Here is an 18,967-nt window from a genome sequence, read left to right as displayed (position 1 = left end):
TCACCAATAGTTATGACCCTGTACTAAGTGAGACTTAAATGTTTCTGTAAAAAACGAAATTTCCGTATACCTTGTATTAATTTCATGTCACATATATTTCTTTTAGATTTATGAAGCTTTTAACCATTAGTCCTGAGGAAGGTGTTGTACCCAACTAAGCACCGAAACGCGTCGACAACAGTTTTTTTAACCGTCTTTATATGTTTTTATATTGTAATATTTGGATGTAAAATATATACATGTGTTTTTTGACATAATAATGTTTATGTGAAAGTGTTTGAACTCTTGAATACTTATACTTGTGTCTTTCTTTTTAATAAATGTGACTTTTTTGATACAACCTTTTTGTCGTAAGGTATATGTGACTTTGAGGAAACTGTAATTCAACCTAAAACTGTCTCATAACAGGTGTCTTATTCTATTGAGTTAATATACTGTACAACATTTATGGAATAACCACAGAAAGGAAACCCCCCTCTTTTGCTGTTCTCATGGGATACTCCATGGATCTGTACTTGGAAAAAACTGGTTTTGGTCTGGTACTACACCAACATGTTCTCCCTTGAACATGCAAGGGGACTGATTTCAGCAATTTGGACCAAAAGATAAACAGGGATGAAAAGAGTAAATGCTAAGGGTTATTCACAATCAATTTAAGGTGATCATTGGCAGTTGGACAGGAAAATAGTTTACGACCACTTTTCATGAGCTTATCCAAATCTCTTAAGAGCTTATCTAACTCTTCTACGTTTGTGACCAACACAACTACAGATGTTAAACACATAATTGATTAATCTAGAGTAACGTGGATCATTGACTTAAAAGTTAGAGGACCACCCTTTGAGAGCACCAAATTTCTTGGGGTAAGGCTAGAGCTGTAAGGTGTACCAGTCCAGTTGGTGGGCAAGTGGTCCTTTTATAAGGCTTGGTCTCTGACACCAAGGCAGAACAGGAATATTAGGAGGATGTCGCTGGTATGGCACCGAGAGCCTCCAACAGGTCTAATAAAATCTGTCCCAAACCGAATACCATTGAACATCAAATCCAGGTCCGACACTGAACCTTCAGGAGGTGGGAGCAGGTGTTAAAATGTGTTAAAGCTAAGGAACGGATCTATCACTGCCATTTACAGTAAACCTAATGGGTAATTAGCGTTTAGGATACATGTTAATCACGTCTCCAAGAAACATTCAGGGCTTTAAGCAGTCCAGCAACTGTCTTCTATTTTAACTCTATAGCCATACATTCCAAATATATTTGTCCATTGAGTGGAGTCTTGTCAACTGCTGTCAGTAGTTGGGTGGTCTGGGAAGATTAGACAAATGAAATGATAAAATCGGTCATGAATGAAGCATGGACACACAATCCTAGATACATACAGAGCTCTGCGATCTGTTGCAAGATGGGCAGAAAGGGCTATTCATAGGGTGCATAGATGACTCATTTTTTGGAGAAAGTCTATTTTTTTTGTAATAGGATTATTCAGTGTATTTGGCAAATAGTTCTAAATCAACTGGACCAGCCTAGTGAAGAGTTTTCAAGTATGGTATTAAATGTATTTTTTTACCACTATAACACTCTTGTAGTTCCTGATCTCTTGTAGGACATTACTTAGTAGCTGTGACTCTACGTCCTTATTTAAGAGTACAAAGAAAGTTAAAGGAGAAGTGTGGCGTGACAGGCAGGGTTTAGACTCTACTAGTCTAGTGACAACCATTCACTGACTGAATCCACAACACAGTCTCTACAATATTTCACAGTTTATCTCTATACTTCAAGGGCACTGCCACTTACTAAGTGAAAACGCAGATTCAGGACTAAAGTCAGTTTTTACCATCTCATTTCTTGACTAAGTGTGTAAATTAATTCCGATCGTGTGGCACATATAAACACAAATGTTTTAAGATTACAGTCTTACCTGTGCTTGCTTTAATTTCTCTTTATATTGTTTCTTAACTGCTTCCAAATCTGTTAAATAGAGGTAGATATTACAAATTGCTATATCATATGGCAAAGATAAATAAAAACAAAGTAACAATGCATACGCTCTAAAAAGCAATTTCCATCTGAAGGAGTATTAATAATTTAAAAAAGCCTTCTACATCACATTTATCTTTTGAAAAGGCCTCCTAAGTTGATTATGAGAATTGTCAATTAAGGAAGGTTGATTTTTGTTTTTAGCAAATGAAAATCACTAGAATGTTGGTCACAGATGAGGACAAGCAGTCAGTGACTACAGAGTGCCCCAGTGACGTAGTAATATTTGTATTCTCAAATGTTATAAGCAGGTCTGCTGGAACGAGCAATCCTAGCTTTTAGATCAGCAAAAGGTGAGCTAGCAACAGTTATTATACCCTTCTTTATTATGAGCCCCTTTGGCAAGGTTACAAAAAAAAGAGTGGTGGATTTGTTAGAGCAGTTATGTCCCAAAAGCCACATGTTGACATGTTTTAGACCTGGTCTATGCCCATCTGGATCATGGGGCTTTCTTCAAGACCTCTTATCTTCTTCCCTTCAAAATAATGGAAAATGTTACCATCTAATAGTACAATAGTGTGGACTTCTCATGATTGTGAAAGCATGCATGTACAAACCATGACGGTACCTGTGGGTAAGGATCCTATAAAATAATCTAAGCGATTCCCACGGATTTAAAAAAAACACCCGGCCGGGAATAGAGATGATAGGAGCCCCTTCTTATGGTAGTGAGCATAACATTAATTCATTCAGATCAAAAAGGTTTATTGCCAGGCAGAAATACTAGAAATAATCTTAGACTTCTACATGGCTGTATAGAGGACACAACCAAAGACTTGCAGCAGGTAGTTTTGTTATCTTTTCATTTGTTTGACTGATCCAAATGTAATGGTGGTTCTTGATGAAATGGAATCCAATACAATTATGGTCCGGTGTCAAACTATTATATAACGCTCAAATGACTAGAGTGTGGGTGAAGAGTGTCCAATGAGATATATTCTTTCAAGTGTGGCACGAGACAAGGGTGCTACCTATCATCTATTTAGTTTGTCTTGATTCTAGTGTCATTAGCATTCTGGATTAAAAAGGTTGCCCTGCTCAGACTTTAAATGGGAATTCCAGTGGGATAAAATATCAATGAATGAAGATGACATAGCACTATGGTACATACACCCAAGCCTCAATGGACAGAATTCAACACATGTTCAACATCATTGGTAGGTACACATGATCTAGCATAAACTGACATAAATCCTTAATTTCTCCATTGCTGGCTTTGGATCAAATGTTTAGTCATAGCTCCCCCTTTAATACAAGCCCTGAAGGTTGTAAATACTTTGCAGTCTAGGTCGCATGAGACAAGGATGTCTTGCATATGTTCAGTTTACACAGCAATCAATCAATACATTTTTAGAGCGCGCTACTCACCCACGAGGGGCTCAAGGCGCTGGAGGGGGGGGGGGGGGGGGGGGAGGGTGCGCTACTGCTCGAATAGCCAGGTCTTGAGGTGTTTCTTGAAGGTGAGATGGTCCTGGGTCAGTCGTAGGTGAGCGGGGAGGAAGTTCCATGTCTTGGCAGCCAGGTAGGAGAATGATCGTCCTCCGGTGGTGGCTCTGCGGATCTGTGGGACGGTTGCGAGGGCGAGGCTGGCGGAGCGGAGCTGGCGGGTAGGAGAGTAGAATGAGAGGCGGTTGTTGAGGTATTCGGGGCCCATGTCGTAGAGTGCTTTGTGTGCGTGGGTGAGAAGCCTGAACGTGATCCTCTTGCTGACAGGGAGACAGCACGGTCATAAATGAATTTCAAAGCGACATCAAATTTGTTAGGACACCTATATTTTTACTCCATATGGGTACACTTTACAAGACACTTGTTCCATCCAAATATCTCTACTTGCTCCATAATACGCCATTTTGGGTGCAGGAGGTCACGTTCTATTGAGTTCATAATGCAATTTGTTCTGCATCCTCCTCCAAGAACTGTACTGGACCTTCTATCTTGTGGGGTCATATCATGGGGTATTGCAATTCCTGACCAACAGAAGCATGCCTGGGTGTTAAATATTGCTAACTAAACAAGTGGATTTTTGAATCTCAGAGTGACATTTTACTCTGCATAGCTGGACATACAATGGGTGACACAGGTTATAGTACAGCACAATATGGTAATTCACACAACAGTCATCTGTCCTCTCAAGTTGCCATCAGAACATAGAAAACAGTCATAAGGAAAATGGGATGTTGACACACCCTGGTCTGCTTCAATCATCTATGGCACAACAGCATACTTGGGATAACGAGACACTTACAGTACTTCCTCCAGAGGGACACAATAGGGATTTATTTCGGTTTCGAGACATGAAAATACCACAAGGATTTGAAAACATTAACTCAACTAAAAACAGAATACAGACTGTCATACACTTGGATATTTAGATATTTGCAGTTTTGACATGACATTTGAGTGTGTATGCATATGGATTTATATTCCAGATAGGGCTCCAATGGAGCATAGGGCAAATGCAGAGATTCTGTTGCTGAGGACTATCACAAATGTACGAAACATAAAACAACTCGGATGAGAAAGATGTGGGGGAACAAAAGATGCAGTATAAGAAATTGCAGCATTAGTTTAAGGGTTGAGACCTCACTTCAAATAATATTCACAATACTTGTCCGGGTGAACCAAATAAAGCACTAAGAAATCCTGTGCTTAACCCTCTGGTAGCTTGTTACAAAGCAGTCAGGCTTCACTTCAAGGCAATGTGTAAAGAATGATCAATATGAATTTTTAAAGCTCGAGTTAAAAATAGTGCCAAATACACAAAGCATCAATCATAGGTATCTGATCATGCTAAACCAGGACAAAGTCAACAGTTAAGGCAGACCATAATGGTTCGCTTGTTGGGTACAGGGACCAGGTTAGGCCCAGAGGGAAGTTTAGCTTTGGACTTAAAAAGTTTATGGAGAAAATGTTGTAGTGGAGTTGTTGACAGGGTATGCTGCAAGGCAGATACAAACCGAATCATGACAACAGTAGGTTACTGAAGAGAAGGGTCGAATAGAGGTTGTCAACAAAGGCAGGACGGCTCAGAGCGGGTGAAGTATGTGCCTAGAAAGGCCTGGACATTGAGCAGATGCTGCCTGGCAACGGTCCCATGGAAGCCTTCTAAGTTTCGTCCTAGAAACATTTTTTCTCCTTCAGCGGGGCACACTGGCAAGTTGGGCCAACGTTGATTCAACATCAACGTTTGGCAGCAACCACAGTCTCTGCTAGTTTTCTAGGCAGAAAGTTGAAAAAACCTTGAGACCCAGAGCTTACAGTTTGGAGACAAGAGAGGAAACTATAAAAAACAGTCAAGGGTCCTGGACCTGGAGTCGCCACTTGGCCGCTACATCTCATTTCAACAGAGGTCAGCAGGATTCAAGAGAAGTGCAGTTGGAACTCGTCAGCAGAGCAGTTGCAGGGAGAGAGAGGCTTAAGTTTGTTGTGGCCCTGCAGCTCAAACAGGAGGTCAGCCAACTGATCCCTGGAGTGGCTTCCAGGGACCTGGAGTCATGGTAAGCAAGTCCAATCTTCATTCAGGTTCTTCAAACAGTATGACTGAAGCTTCTCTTTAAACTGAGAAGAATTGGGTCTAAGTGTGAGTTTGAAAATTGGCTACCAGTCCTCTGGGGTCACTGTAAACCAGCTCTGGGGCCGCTCCAGTGTTCCAACTGGGTCTGGAGTCAAACTGATGAGATAGAAAAAAGGGAGGCAGGCCTACGCATGAGCTAAATCTGCCAGTGACAGGGTAGAAGTTCTTTGAAGCTCAAGAAGGGCTGTGGAATCCCCCAAAGCCACCCTGTCAAGTAGGGGAATTTCATCCGGCACATCCACTGTCTGGGAGCAGTTCACAACTCACCACAGGGAAGCCATCGAGGGCCAGGTTACAGCTCGACACTGGCAGGAAAGCCAGGAGAGAAAACTACAACTTTCTAAAAGTCATTTTCAAAATATTAAAATAAAATCCGATCTTACCATTAAGTTGGATTTTCAATTATTATTGAAATGAGTACTTGAATTATTTTTCTAGCATTTCCCAAACTGAATTTGGCACATTTTCTTGCTGAAAGAACATGCAAAACAATTATACATAACTTACATTTTAAATGCCAGGCACCCAGTCTTATGGTTATTTAGAGGCTCCTTTAGGACTGACTTATAAGTACTAAAAAGGAATGTTTAAGCTTGTAAAAATATTTGACAGCTGAAAATGACAGTTTGAACTACATACCCAGGCTGCAGTGTCTGCCCGTTACACATGTTTTGCTGTGCAGCTTTAGTGGGGGGCACAATGAGTGCTGCAGCCAACTATAATCATTTAATTCAGTGGCAATAGGTAGAGGTAGGTTTATGTACTAGGTACTTATAAGTAAATTAAATGTGCCAGTTAGGTGTATGCCAATCTTGCCATGTTTAACAAGGAGAACACAAGCACTGCACCTACAGAAAGTCACTGTTCTAATCAGATTGCAGACAATTAAAGTCATTTTGACTTATAAATTATTGAAAATGGCACGTCTCCTTGTTCAAAGACCGTTTGGTCTAACCAAATAGACATGTGCAGATCCATCTAGAATCATCATATCCAAATTAGGATCCAGATGTCCATCACCTTCATCTTAAAAAAGCTCAAGTAGTTCAGACTTCCAGTTACAGTTATATATAGTGGATAAATATTGTTTTCAGGACAAAGTGTCATCTGCATCACCAAGATGAATGTGGCAAGCTATACACAATTTCAGGAATACGGTCCATCTTGTTTTAGTGATTTTGTTGCGACTGAAAACTGGCCAGATTTTGAGGTTTGTGATTTACAGTTGAACAAAGGAAATCTTTTTCAGGAGTGTAATAAGTTGGGTTGTTAGTTGACAGGGGTGTAAGCCCTGGTCAGGCCGCAACCACACCCTTGTTAGGGTAAGGCACAAGCAATCCCCAAATTAACCTGTGCTCACCTCCTTGGTACCTTGGCTCAGAGCAGTCAGTCTGAACTTGGATGCAATGTGTAAAGTATTTGTAATACTTTTAACAGTAAAACTAGGAATACACACCACAAAATGAGTCCACAACAGGTTTGGAAAAATAGAGTAAGTTTAAATAAATAAAACAAGACCAAAATAACAAAAATCCAATTGATAGAACTAGAGACCTTGAGTTTGAGTTTTTAGTGAAAAATCACTCCAAAAAGCACAAAGCACTTCTGGTGATATCCATTCCTGCCAGACAGGGACAAAGTCACTAGTTCAGGCCAATCGCAATGGAGCATGGGCCAGCTATAGGGACCTAGTTAGGCCAGCTGAACAGAGTACTTTAAATCCTGGGTGTGGAGCATTGCATAGATCTGTGTGTATGATGCGCTGCCCAGCCAAAGCGATGTATCGGGTCTGAGATGCAGTGATGCGGCGGTCAAGGTCCGGTCGCGTCTGAGTCGAGGAACCCATTGATGGGGCTTGCGATGTAAAGGCTGGCGTCTGGGATGCAGCACGCAGGGTATGTTCAGAGGAGCTGCGAGACTGCAATGCGGAGTTTGTCAAGATTGCCATGCGGAGTTTGTTGAGGCTGCCATCGACGAGAGGACCTGCATGGTGGTGCGCCACACCACTGGGCAATGCGTTGGTTCTGAGGACTGGGGTGGGTGATGCCATCTTCATGACGAGTCCAATCCATGCAACAGTGGCGATGTGTCCATTTTGTTCAGGGATGCATCACTCAGCCGAGGAGATGTGAAGGTTCTGCTCAGGAATGTGGCACTTCGAGAAGATGCATAAAATCACTGCAAGCACCTTAGGCCCACTTCCAAGAATCCAGGACAGGGGTGGCACCACTTGCCAGAGTAAACGAACCGATGACAGAGTCTAGGTGCAAGGTGGTTTTAAGCCAGTTATGTCCCTGAGGCTTCAGGTCAGTAGGCCAGCCCACTAGCCCTTGGAGTCACTCTGGGTTCAAGAGATGCAGTTGCATTCCTTCTCACCGAGGCAAGAGTGTGCAGGTCCGAAAAAGCAGGAGTCTAGAAGAGTGCAGTCAAGCTTAGTAGCAGATCTTCAGAAGCCAGCATTCCTTCCTTTTTCCTGGCAGAGTTTCCACAGGTCCAGAAGTGTACTGAAATGGTAGTGTCTGAGGTCCTTATATTATACAAAGTTGTGCTTTTGAAGTGGAGGAGAACCTTCCAGAGGCATACCTTTGAAGTGCACAGATGCTCTGTTTCCCTGCCCTGGCTTCAGACAAACTACAGGGGGTATGCAGCCCTTTGTGTGGGGACAGGAGACCACCTATTCAGATGCAAGTGAAACCAGGCCCAGCTCCTCTCTCCCATCCTGACGGTGATGGTCCACCCAGTCACTTCTAAGCTCTCATTTTGTGTGGTTATCCAGGAGGAATACACAAAGCCTAAATGCACTCAATCATGAGACCAGAGACATGCTGCCGGCAGCAAATAGCTAACGCAAGAAAAAACTGCAATGACGGAAATGGCTGTGCGGTGATTGAGAGAAGCTGGAAGATTGGACCCGTGAGCAACACAAATGAAAAGGGAGACGCCGCAGTGGAGACACCAGGCTACAGAACCTCTGTCAAGAAATTGGCCTTGACTACCACAGTAGGAATCTGCAGATCCAAGGCCTCCACAGCCCTAACACCCCAATGGTGAAGGAAGCTCCCTCCTCCATAGCCAGGTTAGGAGGAAAAAGCATGCACAGTTCTGAAAAGGGATCCAAACCACTGGCATCACCAAATTCCTCATACCAGTCAATTTCTATGATGTAAGGTCGGATTTCTAAGGGGTCCTGCATCCTTTCCCAATCATCCTTCAATCCTAGCCCTTCAGAATACGATCCTTTGGGTTCTGTCTACACCACTCTCTGCATCAGTGGATGGCAGATCTGCTCCGTGTCATAAGGGATAAGAATGGGGCTAGTGCTGCCGGCGGGCACCGGCAACATCGAGGGTGAAGGTTGAATTGGTGCGACCGGTACCGGTCTGGATCCGGGGACGTATTCATCAGGAGCCTTGAGCACCGGTGCAGCCTGCACGACACCCAGAGGAACTCCTGAGCCTGTGGGGCCCGAAGGCGTGCCGGCAGGGTCAACCCACACAAACATGGCACATATGGTGTTGTAAAATTCTTTTAACTGGGCGGAGGTAGCTCCCGGCCCCGTAAAGGAAGGCAAACACAGAGCTGACCCAGGCACCCGCTCCGTGGAGCAGGACCACGAACGCCAAGACTGCTCCGCCTCGTCCTGCTGTGAGACGTAGCGAAGTCGAAGCACTCTTCAACTTCTTGTACTCTTTATGGTGTTTCAAACCGGACGTCTTCGAAGATTTCGAATGGGAGGATGAAGACTTGGATCCCCCCAGAGTGGTGCTTGGACCTCCCTCTTGACCGGAAGAGGGACCAAGATCTCCAAGGAGACCAAACAGGTGCAGAACGCCAGTCCACCAGCAGCTCATTCAAAGCTTTCAGCAGCATGGCCCGGCAGGTGGAGCAGGACTTCGGTTAGAGGTCACGCTCCAGGCACCAAAGACACACGAGGTGGGGGTCTCTGTATCTAACATGGCATAGTGACAGACGCCACATGGTTTGAACCCCAAGGACTTCTTGGACATCCTACACAACAAAAAAATGAAAAAAACTTGACAAAAAGTCAAAAAAAGTCTGTCAAAAAATGATAGGGAGTAGCTTTCTTCTACAAATCTTTGCTGACCAGTGGTGTAGCAAGGGGGGGGGGGGAAGGCAAGGACCGCCACAGGCGGCAGAGTGCCTAGCTACGTGTCTGTTGCTGACTGGCAAAGAAAGAAAAGAACGGGCGTCAGTGCGCTAAGGTGACACCTATATAGACAACTCCGACGTCACAATGATTAACTTGACACCATACGACATCATGCAAAGTCGACCTTCCGCCGCCTACAGGCGCGCAGGGGTACTGCTAAGAAAAATCTTCCAGATCCAGCCTGACCCCTGGAAGTAAGTACACAGGTAAGGAATCTACGGCTAGATGTATTGTATTGTAATTGCATTCATACAGCGCTTACTACCCCTGACGAGACGTTCTCTATCAGATAAGGAAATCCAAAATCTTAAATGATATAGGAGGGATTAGAAAACATCTGCAGTTGTAATCTAATAAGTATGTGTATTACATGTTTAACTTTTATGATCATACCATCTGTTCAGCTACATATTCTTCTATAAATGAAAGTTCATTCCTTCGAATTGGAGATGGTCAAGCACTTTTGAAACATACTGAACAGAAAGAACAGTTCCTCAACTGTTGACTTGACGTCATTTTCCAAACATGGCAGTTTGAAAATAGTTCTTAAAACTAGGTGTGCGAAATTTCCTTTTCGGTAATTTCGCACAGTTTAAAAATGTTTTACAATAAATAGAAATCTGGCATGTATCACTATATTTTAGTGCGAAATAAGTCTTCGTGTTCATTTTGGGCGCAAGTACATATTTCGTGCTAAAACACCAAAAAAAAAACACACAAACAATTGCCACAAATAGAAACTCGCATTCTCGTCATTCTTAGTGTTTATGCGCTCCTGCAATAGGAATTTACCTGACTGATATTTAATTACGCACCCAGGTGTGATTGCATCATTTATGACATTTTGTATAATAAGCATAACCCAAAATATTGGAAATTAAGTGCATTGACGACGATAGCTCAGCGAACATTCTGACTGGGCGAACTGAAAACACAGAGCAGTCACTATATCCACATTCAAGTCTCCCAGTTTTACAATGATTTCTTGCTGTCCTAAAAAAATGCAATTGCATACCTGCTTCTGTGTATTTCAGTTCGAGACGCTCTTGCTGCGTAGGCTTCTCTGGACATTCTGGAGAAATGCTCTCACATGAGCGCCTCTCCAAACACTCAAGTGGGTTTGTGGCTTGATCAACGGGAGGCAAAGGGTCAGCCTGGCTATGCTGTTAAAAATATGAAAACGGAGAGGTTACACATAATGGAATTATTTGACCAAAATAGACAATATTTGTCAGCCGTTTCAGGATTTTTTTTAAAAAAAGAAAAACTCTGAAATACGCCCGTTTCCAGGAGAAGTTTCATTGCCAACCAGGGGCTGAGAATCCTATTTGGAGAGCTCCTAAAACACAAAACATTCAACTTGTCGAAAGAATATTTTCAACTTCATTAAGGGACATAAAAGATTGGTCCACATGTATGAACAAAGTTAATCAATAATTCAGGTTACTGTAGTGATGACCGACTTCTTTGGTCAGTTTATTTTCATATGGATCCTTTTCAAATATGTTGATGCCTTCTATTCCAGGCAATACAAACTGGCTATAAAACAGGCTTTAAAAAAATAAAAAATAAAGAATTTCTCTCGGTAGATTTACCTTAACATACTTGAAATTACCCTTTTCTTGTTTACATTTTTGAAAGTTTCACAAGCGGGCACATGACATCTTGGAAAACAGCCCAGAGCCGTGTAGCCTAGGGCCTCTGAGCACCGCACTCATGCATTTCTTTCTTCTGAGGTATTAGTTGTATTTTATCTTTTTTTCTTTCTTTTAGAACTTTATTCGATGGTTACAATTAGTATCATAAATGTGTACAATAACGAAAGCAATCAGGACCAAGTCACAACCTTGAGAATATAATCCCGAGTTCATAAACTTTAAAACATCAGAGTAAAATTCATTTTAGCCAGCCCTCTTATGTATAAATACAAACATCAATTAAAATTCCAGCTTAAAATGCAGTTTAACTAGTCATGGACCCAGCCGCTTTCTTTTGGTCATACCCGCCCACCAGAAATGTGCTTCTTCATAACAAATTAGAGGGTCGGGGATTGATATTAAATAGTATAGTGCAACCCGCCACTGTTTAAAATTAAGCGGTTTTAAAATTGGGACAATATGTTCTGTTCTTTCCTCATTATAGAACCTGCAAAATAACATTAGGTGAAGATCGGTCTGAGGTGATTGCATATCACAAGGGCACAGTAGAAGATCTGAATGTTTCAACCTTTTTTCCTGGGAAGCCTAGGAGCAATGGGAATAGATTCAGGCGGAAACCTGTTGAAATGAATTTATGCTGAGGCCACGGGATGTCTGCTAGGTGTGAGTATCCTCCCTTTATATGAGGGGAGACCTGTTGATAGGCAAGAACCGACTGTTTCTTATAATTCTTCTCCCTTCTGAGATATTGTGCCCTTTGATAAAATATATCAATCAGTCTGTCTAGATATCCTTCTGCAGGCTTTTGGATCCTCAAATAATTCTTTTTGTGCCAGAAGAGTCAATTTCCACTCTACATAATTCAGCCACCCGATTCTACTGTAATTCTCCTGTTTTAGGCAATCTCTAATCATATTTTGGGTTAAAGTCACAGTATCCCGATGCCAAACCAAGAGCCACAGGAGAATCGGGGCTAGCCTAATTGAGTCAGTGATGTGGGATAAGCCCAACTCGAGATGCAGTATGTAATTAGAGTATGATTGCGGGAGAGACTCCAATGACTTGAAACATTTGTCCTCAACTAATTGCAATGAGTAAATTGGTGCCATTCCCAAGACTCCTGCCCCATAAGTCGCCACATTCTTTGTTTTGGCCTGATAGATCTTTTTAATGGGGGCTAAAGGGAGCCCAACCTTTGGGAAAAGGAATTAATTATCATTAGACTCCTCTCTATTTCCAGGGCTCTTCCCTCAACCAGTTTTAGCCATGATTGATTTTTGTCGAAGAGTACCCCCAAGTAAGGGAAGGAGTCCACTACCTTAATTGTCCTAGAATTCATATGAAAATATGGGGTTTTACCTTGTTAGCCTGCCCCACTGCACTTACAAATGATTTTGTTTGATTGACTTTCAGGTCCAATGAGTTCATGAAAGCCACATAGGCTGATATGAGAGACAGCAGCCCAAGTCCTGATCTGGCCATCAGTACGGAGTCATCAGAATATGCCAAAATGGGTAACGGGTGGGAAGCAAATCTAGGGACATCTGGGGTGGCGTCCAGGAGCACTCTTTCTACTACATTTGCGTAAATAGAGAAAAGGAAAGGGGGGGGGGGAGAAGGACACAACCCTGCCTTACTCCCTTAAGATCTTGAAGGGACGGGTAGATTCCTTGTTTTTCCCGTAACGCAGAGAAGCCGAAGTGTCAAATTATAACTGACATATAAAGTTGATTAGGGCTGATTCAAACCCCATCTCCTCCATTATGTGCCAGAGCTTGGCGTGGGACACAGTCAAAAGCCTCCATAAAAGCCAGATATATTTCCCCTCCTTTCTGTTTGGTATATTTATCCATAATTAGAGAGAGATTCAGATACTGGACAACTGTACCTTTCCCCTGCTGAAACCCATATTGTGAAAACATTAAAACGTCCTTTCCTGTGCCCAAAACTCCAACCTTGAAAGGAGAAGTCGGCCCATCAGTTTAACCGTCGTGTCTAAAAGCATGATTGGCCTATAATTCTTGAGGTTTCCCCCATCACCTTTCTTGTATATTGGGACAATTGTGCTGGTTTTCCAGGACTGAGGGAGATACCACCAGGGGTATATTATTAATAACATTGGTCATTAGGGGCAACCAGAGATCTAAGTTAACTTGAAAAAAGTCTATTGGTACCCCATCAGGACCCCGGCGCCTTCCTGCAGCTACAGGCTGCTAGCCCAGCCCTAACCTCTGCAAGTGAGAAGGATAATTTATACTGGAATGAATGGTAGCAGAAGGTGGGACATGAGAGGTAATAGGGGAGAAAATATTCACAAAATGGGCCACCCAATCCTCTTCAACTGTATTGAAGTTAAGGGTGGGGTCTCCATCAGATTTAAAATAGGGCGAGTTAATTATCTCCCAAAAATCGCTGCTGTTACTCGTAGTCATTGCCCCTTCAAGTCTCTCCCTTTTCTTTCTTGCTGCTATGAATGCTGCACGAAGTGGGGTAATTTGGGCCCTATCTCTGGGTTGGTTTTTAAGGGCTCTGAGGAGGTCCTTCCTGGTTTTTGGGCATGGGGAATCAAACCAACCTTTACTCTTTGTGGTATTGGATGATTTATGGCGAGTGAGTGCCAACTTTATTTGGTCAAATAATTCTCTGAAGGAGGGAATCAAAACCAGTGGTGGAAGTTCTAGATCTAAACAGTTAATGATCTTTACCTGCAAATTCCTTATATCCGATACCAACTTATGGTAATCAAATTGGGCCCACTTTAATTGATAGCAGTTTTTCCTGGCCGGTAAAGGAGATCCAGTTATCTGATGCTCAGTCACCCGCCTGTATGGCAGAAATACCAAGCAAGTTAGTAGGACATAGTCGCTTAGGGATGTGAACTGAACATCTTGGTGGTTGATTCTACCACTAAGGGAATTAGAGGTAATTATTATGTCGATGGTAGGTTCATGGAATTCCCGGAGAAATGCTTTCTGTGGGGAATCTGTCAGGGTATTTAGATTACCGACTAGTGCCATAACCCTAGTGAATAGAATCCTATTGAGGCTACATCTGTATTTACTGTGGGAGAAGTGGTAGACCAGGGATCCCAACAGATCTTCCAGACCACAGATTAGGTATACTTGCAAGGGTGAATATTGAAGCTACCCACCCAGATGCTAGATAAAGGTATGTTTTCCCTATTAAAAGTGTGGCTTCATCAATTGTCCCATTTACCTCATCTACTATTAAATGCATATTTGAACTAAAATTATCGTTGTGGTAGTTAATTAGAAACCAGAGTCCTTCATTCACCAATTCCAAGATAAGAAGTAAGGGCTAATTGCCTCAAATCTTATTACTTTAATTTCCGAAGGATTAGGGATTTAGTGTTAGGAGCCCCTCCGTTGCCCTCCTGTTACATTCTTCATTGCTTATACACAGTTTTTTTAATTCTCCTCTTCATAATTATTTCTATTTGATGTGTTTCCTGTTCTCATGGTTCTACAGTCTATCTACTTGTCCCTGTAGCATTGGTCCAGAGCAGATGTTTGTACTGTGCTGGCTTTCAATAAATCTCTTTATATTTTACCTGCCTTCTTGGAATGATTACTACAGTTTTGGTGACTAGGATGGGATACGAACCCACGCATGCAAAGCACAGTGGATTTCTTTTGAGCAGTAATAAATCATTATTTTTATTATGCCATGGCAAAAAAATACCCAGGTATTTTAACTGTGGAAAGTGTTAAACTGTGGACCAAGAAGGAACTTATTTAACAGTGAAAAAATAATAATTTCTGTCACCATGTAATTTGACTCTCCCTCCAAATTTCTGCAAACTAAAGGAGAGCTTCCCATAACTTGGACCAGATGGAAATAATAATTCTTGACTTATCTCAAGGCCATTGACGGAGATAGGCTGTCTGCTGAAAGGAAAAAAAAATGTTTGACATTGTTTAGGCTCTGAAGGGAAAGTTGTTTTTAGAACCCTACCACAAGCTGATGGTAGTGGTGACAAATGTTTTTGAAGACGCAATGGCTCGTATTGAAATCAGATTTAAACATTCTTCTAGTGTTGCCTTGAACAGATACACATTTTGTACGAAGGCTCAAGAGGATAATGAGACATTCAATGACTTTCTTACAGCATTGCGCGCACGATCTGTGAATTGCAACTTTGGTCCCATCACCGACTAAATGATTAGAGACCAGATCATTGTCCACGTCAAAAGAAAGAAGATTCAGGAACATCTTTGGATCATGGGGGGATTCCAACTTGAGAAACGTCATAACTACTGCTAAAGCTATGGAACAATCAGAAAAGTGGGTGATAACCATACACAAGGACAACAAGGGGACAGAAGAGGAGTATGTGCTGTAAAATCTGATGCTACAAAAACAACCTTCACGTAGTGGACAAAGGGTATTCAAGAAATATGATAAAGATGTTCATTGTTTCTGTTGTGGGAGTGTTAGCCACGGAGCGTCTTTTCCTAGCTGTCCAGCTTTTGGTAAATAATGTAAGAAATGTGGACATCATGGGCATTTTGCTGTTGTATGCAGAGATACTAAATCTTCTGGTGTTGGGTTTGGAAGAGGTAAAGTCTCTTATATTAATCAAGATTGTGTGGATGACAGAGTGAGTGGGTGTAGTGGTGTTATGTTTCTGTCTATAACCAATGTTTACAGTGATGGAAATAGCTCCACTTGCCTTAAACCACTGAAGTGCCATGTACGTATTTTGGGTTTGGAAACTCATGGTGGACTCTGGGTCACGTTGGACGATTATTACTAAGAATGTTTTTCTTGATCACTTCACGGATCTCCTGAGCTTAAAGGATTTGAAAGAGTCATACATTGTTGCTAAAGCCTTTGATGGTTCTAAGATTGACATAAAAGGGTATAAAGAAGTGGATGTAGAATTCAAGGGATGTCTTGCTCATACTAAACTTTATGTTGCAATCAAGGGAGTGAATGTGCTGGTTTGGAGGGACCAGTAGAATTTAGGAATTATTCTCAACCCTAGAAGCTGTGATCCTTTCCTATTAGTGTCTGAAGGTGAAGTCAAAGGTAGTTCTTCTAGTAAACCCAATCAGAGTGAAGTCCGTGTCATTGTGAATTCCTTTTCCAAGGTATTCTCTGACAAATAAGGGAGACTTAAGAGGAGTGGTGTGTTGCTTTTACCTTCAAAACTCTCAATGATACAGAAAGAAGATACTCCATTATTGAGAGAGCGCTTTTCGGTTATGTGTGGGACATTGAGCACTTCCGCAATCACTTAAGGGGAAGCAGGTTTGTTCTGAGAACAGATCACAAACCTCTTGTCTCAATTTTGTCACCTGGTGGAGGATGGAATGCCACTGCCCGAATAGGTAGACTCATGTCTAGGTTACAACAATATAGTTTCAGTGTAGAGTATGTTCCCGGACAGCACAATGTTACAGCTGATTGCCTCTCCCATCTTCCTTGTCCAGGAGAAGAAGGTAGCGAGGAGAGTGAGGATTTGGACACAAATGCGTCTGTTTCTGATTATGTGTCCAAATAGTTCCCTGCCATTTTCAAGGAGGAATGGAGGAAGAGTGTGACTGCAGATGATAATTTGAATTTACTTAAGAATTGTATCCTTGGGGGATGGCCAAAGGGTAAACATGTTCCTGCTTAAGTGAGGCTTTTTCTACAGGTATCCACTGAATTGGAAGTGGAAGGTGAGTTGATTTTCAAAGATGGAAAATGTGTACCTCCTGAGTCCATACAAGATGCTATTCTTAAACTAGCACATGAAGGACATCCAGGAATGTCATCTATGAAAAGATTGCTGAGATCTAATTTTTGGTGGCCTAGTATGGACAAGATGGTCAACAGGACTATCAGAGAGTGTGTTGTGTGTGTCAACAGTGACAAGATATTAAAACCTTATCCTGCTCCTTTGAAACCTGTGCCTTAGCCCAAATCCCCATGGCAGAAAATTGAATTGGAATCCATTGCTTACCTCAAGAAGCTAGTTTTAATTTGGTGATTGTGGATTACCACTCTAAATGGCCAGAGGTTACGTTTGTTGTTCATGCCACTACACAGACTATAACAAAGTTCATCAGAGAAATCTTTTCTCATGAGGGGAGTCCCGAAGATCCTATACCAGATAATGGTGCGTAATTGAAATCGCGTGAGATGGAAGAATTTCTGACCCTGTGTGGCATTAAACATTGCACTACCGCTCTTTATGAACCACAAGGAAATGGCCATGTTGAAAGGTTCAACAGTGTCCTTAAAGATGGTGTGGAATCCACTAGAAAATCAGGTAAAGAGTGGAAGGTTGTGCTGAGAGAAAGAATTTGGATGTATCGTATCACTCCCCATTCAGTTACAGGTGTCAGCCCTTGCCACCTTTTGAGAGAGAGTGACCCGTACATCCAAACTATGTCCTTGGTGGATAAAGAAACAAATGGTTGAGGTTGATGTGAATAAAGATGTGCAAAATGTTTTTTCTAGAGTCCAACAAAAACAAGACAAGATGAAACTATTCTATGATGCTAAAATGAAAGAGTTCCCACTTTTGCTATAGGAGATTGGGTGAGGATACACAAACCTGGGCTTGTGACGAAGGGAATTTCCGAGTTTGGTCCTGCCATTAGAGTTGTGAAAGTTAATTTTAATAGTGTTGTAACTCAGGCTAGAAGGGTTTGGAAAGTGAGACGTGTTGTAAAATGTCAAATCACTCTCAACGATGTCAACCCTGGATGTTTTGAGAACTCTCCTGTTGGTTCTGACACTGTTGCTTACCATGTGAAAACAGATGTAAGAAGTACTAAACCTCCTCTTAAAATGAGACTATATTTAGTGCTTTTGTGTGAAGGGATGGGTTACATTTTTTATTGCCTATACACCGTTTAATTCCCCTCTTCAAAATGATTTCTATTTGATGTGTTTCCTGTTCTCTGTTACTATGGTGTTACGGTTCAACATTCTATCTACTTGTCCCTGTAGCATTGGTCCAGAGCAGACATTTGTACTGTGCTGTCTTTCAATAATTTTTGTTATATTTTACCTGCCTTCTTGGAATGATTACTACACCTCCATGTTGCTGAACGTACTGCGTTTGTTTGGTAGGAGCAATAGCCGTTTATAAAGATATGTTCAGTAGCCCATGTCTCATGAAAACACGGGATGACTTGTGTTTCCCAACGTTTTAGCCAATCTGTGTTGCTTAGCTTGTTTGAGATACCTGCAATATTCCAGGACGTTCTTTTAAATATATTGTTTTGGCCCTTCCTTGAATCATTAATTTTAGGGGTCTGCTGGATATCACAAGATATAGGTTTTGATGGGGAAGGCCCTCCAGTTGGGTAAGGATGTAGTCAATCACATTGATCCAGGTCATTGAGGGGTCAAATCTGTTAAAGGGTTACCCCTGGATTACCTATAGTACTTGGTACTTCATCCCTTCTTTGTCTGCCTCCCAAAAAGGTTCTGGATTCCTTTGCCAGCACAGAAGAGTGCATGAAGAAAAACTCATCGGGTAGAACTGTGTGCCTTTAGGTGGATCCC

At 42.0% G+C, this 18,967-nt stretch overlaps 1 protein-coding gene across 1 annotated transcript in view; it reads right to left on the bottom strand.

Annotated features, from left to right (window-relative positions):
- The window catches only part of LOC147708863 (uncharacterized), a 678,829-nt gene that overhangs the window by 552,446 nt on the left and 107,416 nt on the right, over nucleotides 1–18,967 (bottom strand). The window contains 3 exon segments of the mRNA XM_086925788.1: nucleotides 1,919–1,968; nucleotides 10,798–10,945; nucleotides 14,146–14,263. Coding sequence (XP_086781914.1) covers nucleotides 1,919–1,968; nucleotides 10,798–10,945; nucleotides 14,146–14,263 — 316 coding nt within the window.

This window comes from Lissotriton vulgaris, chromosome 6 (genome assembly GCF_964263255.1).
Source record: "Lissotriton vulgaris chromosome 6, aLisVul1.2, whole genome shotgun sequence".
In the NCBI taxonomy this organism is placed as follows: domain Eukaryota; kingdom Metazoa; phylum Chordata; class Amphibia; order Caudata; family Salamandridae; genus Lissotriton; species Lissotriton vulgaris.
Note: the sequence above shows the minus strand (reverse complement) of the source record. Positions and strands in the feature narration are given on the sequence as shown.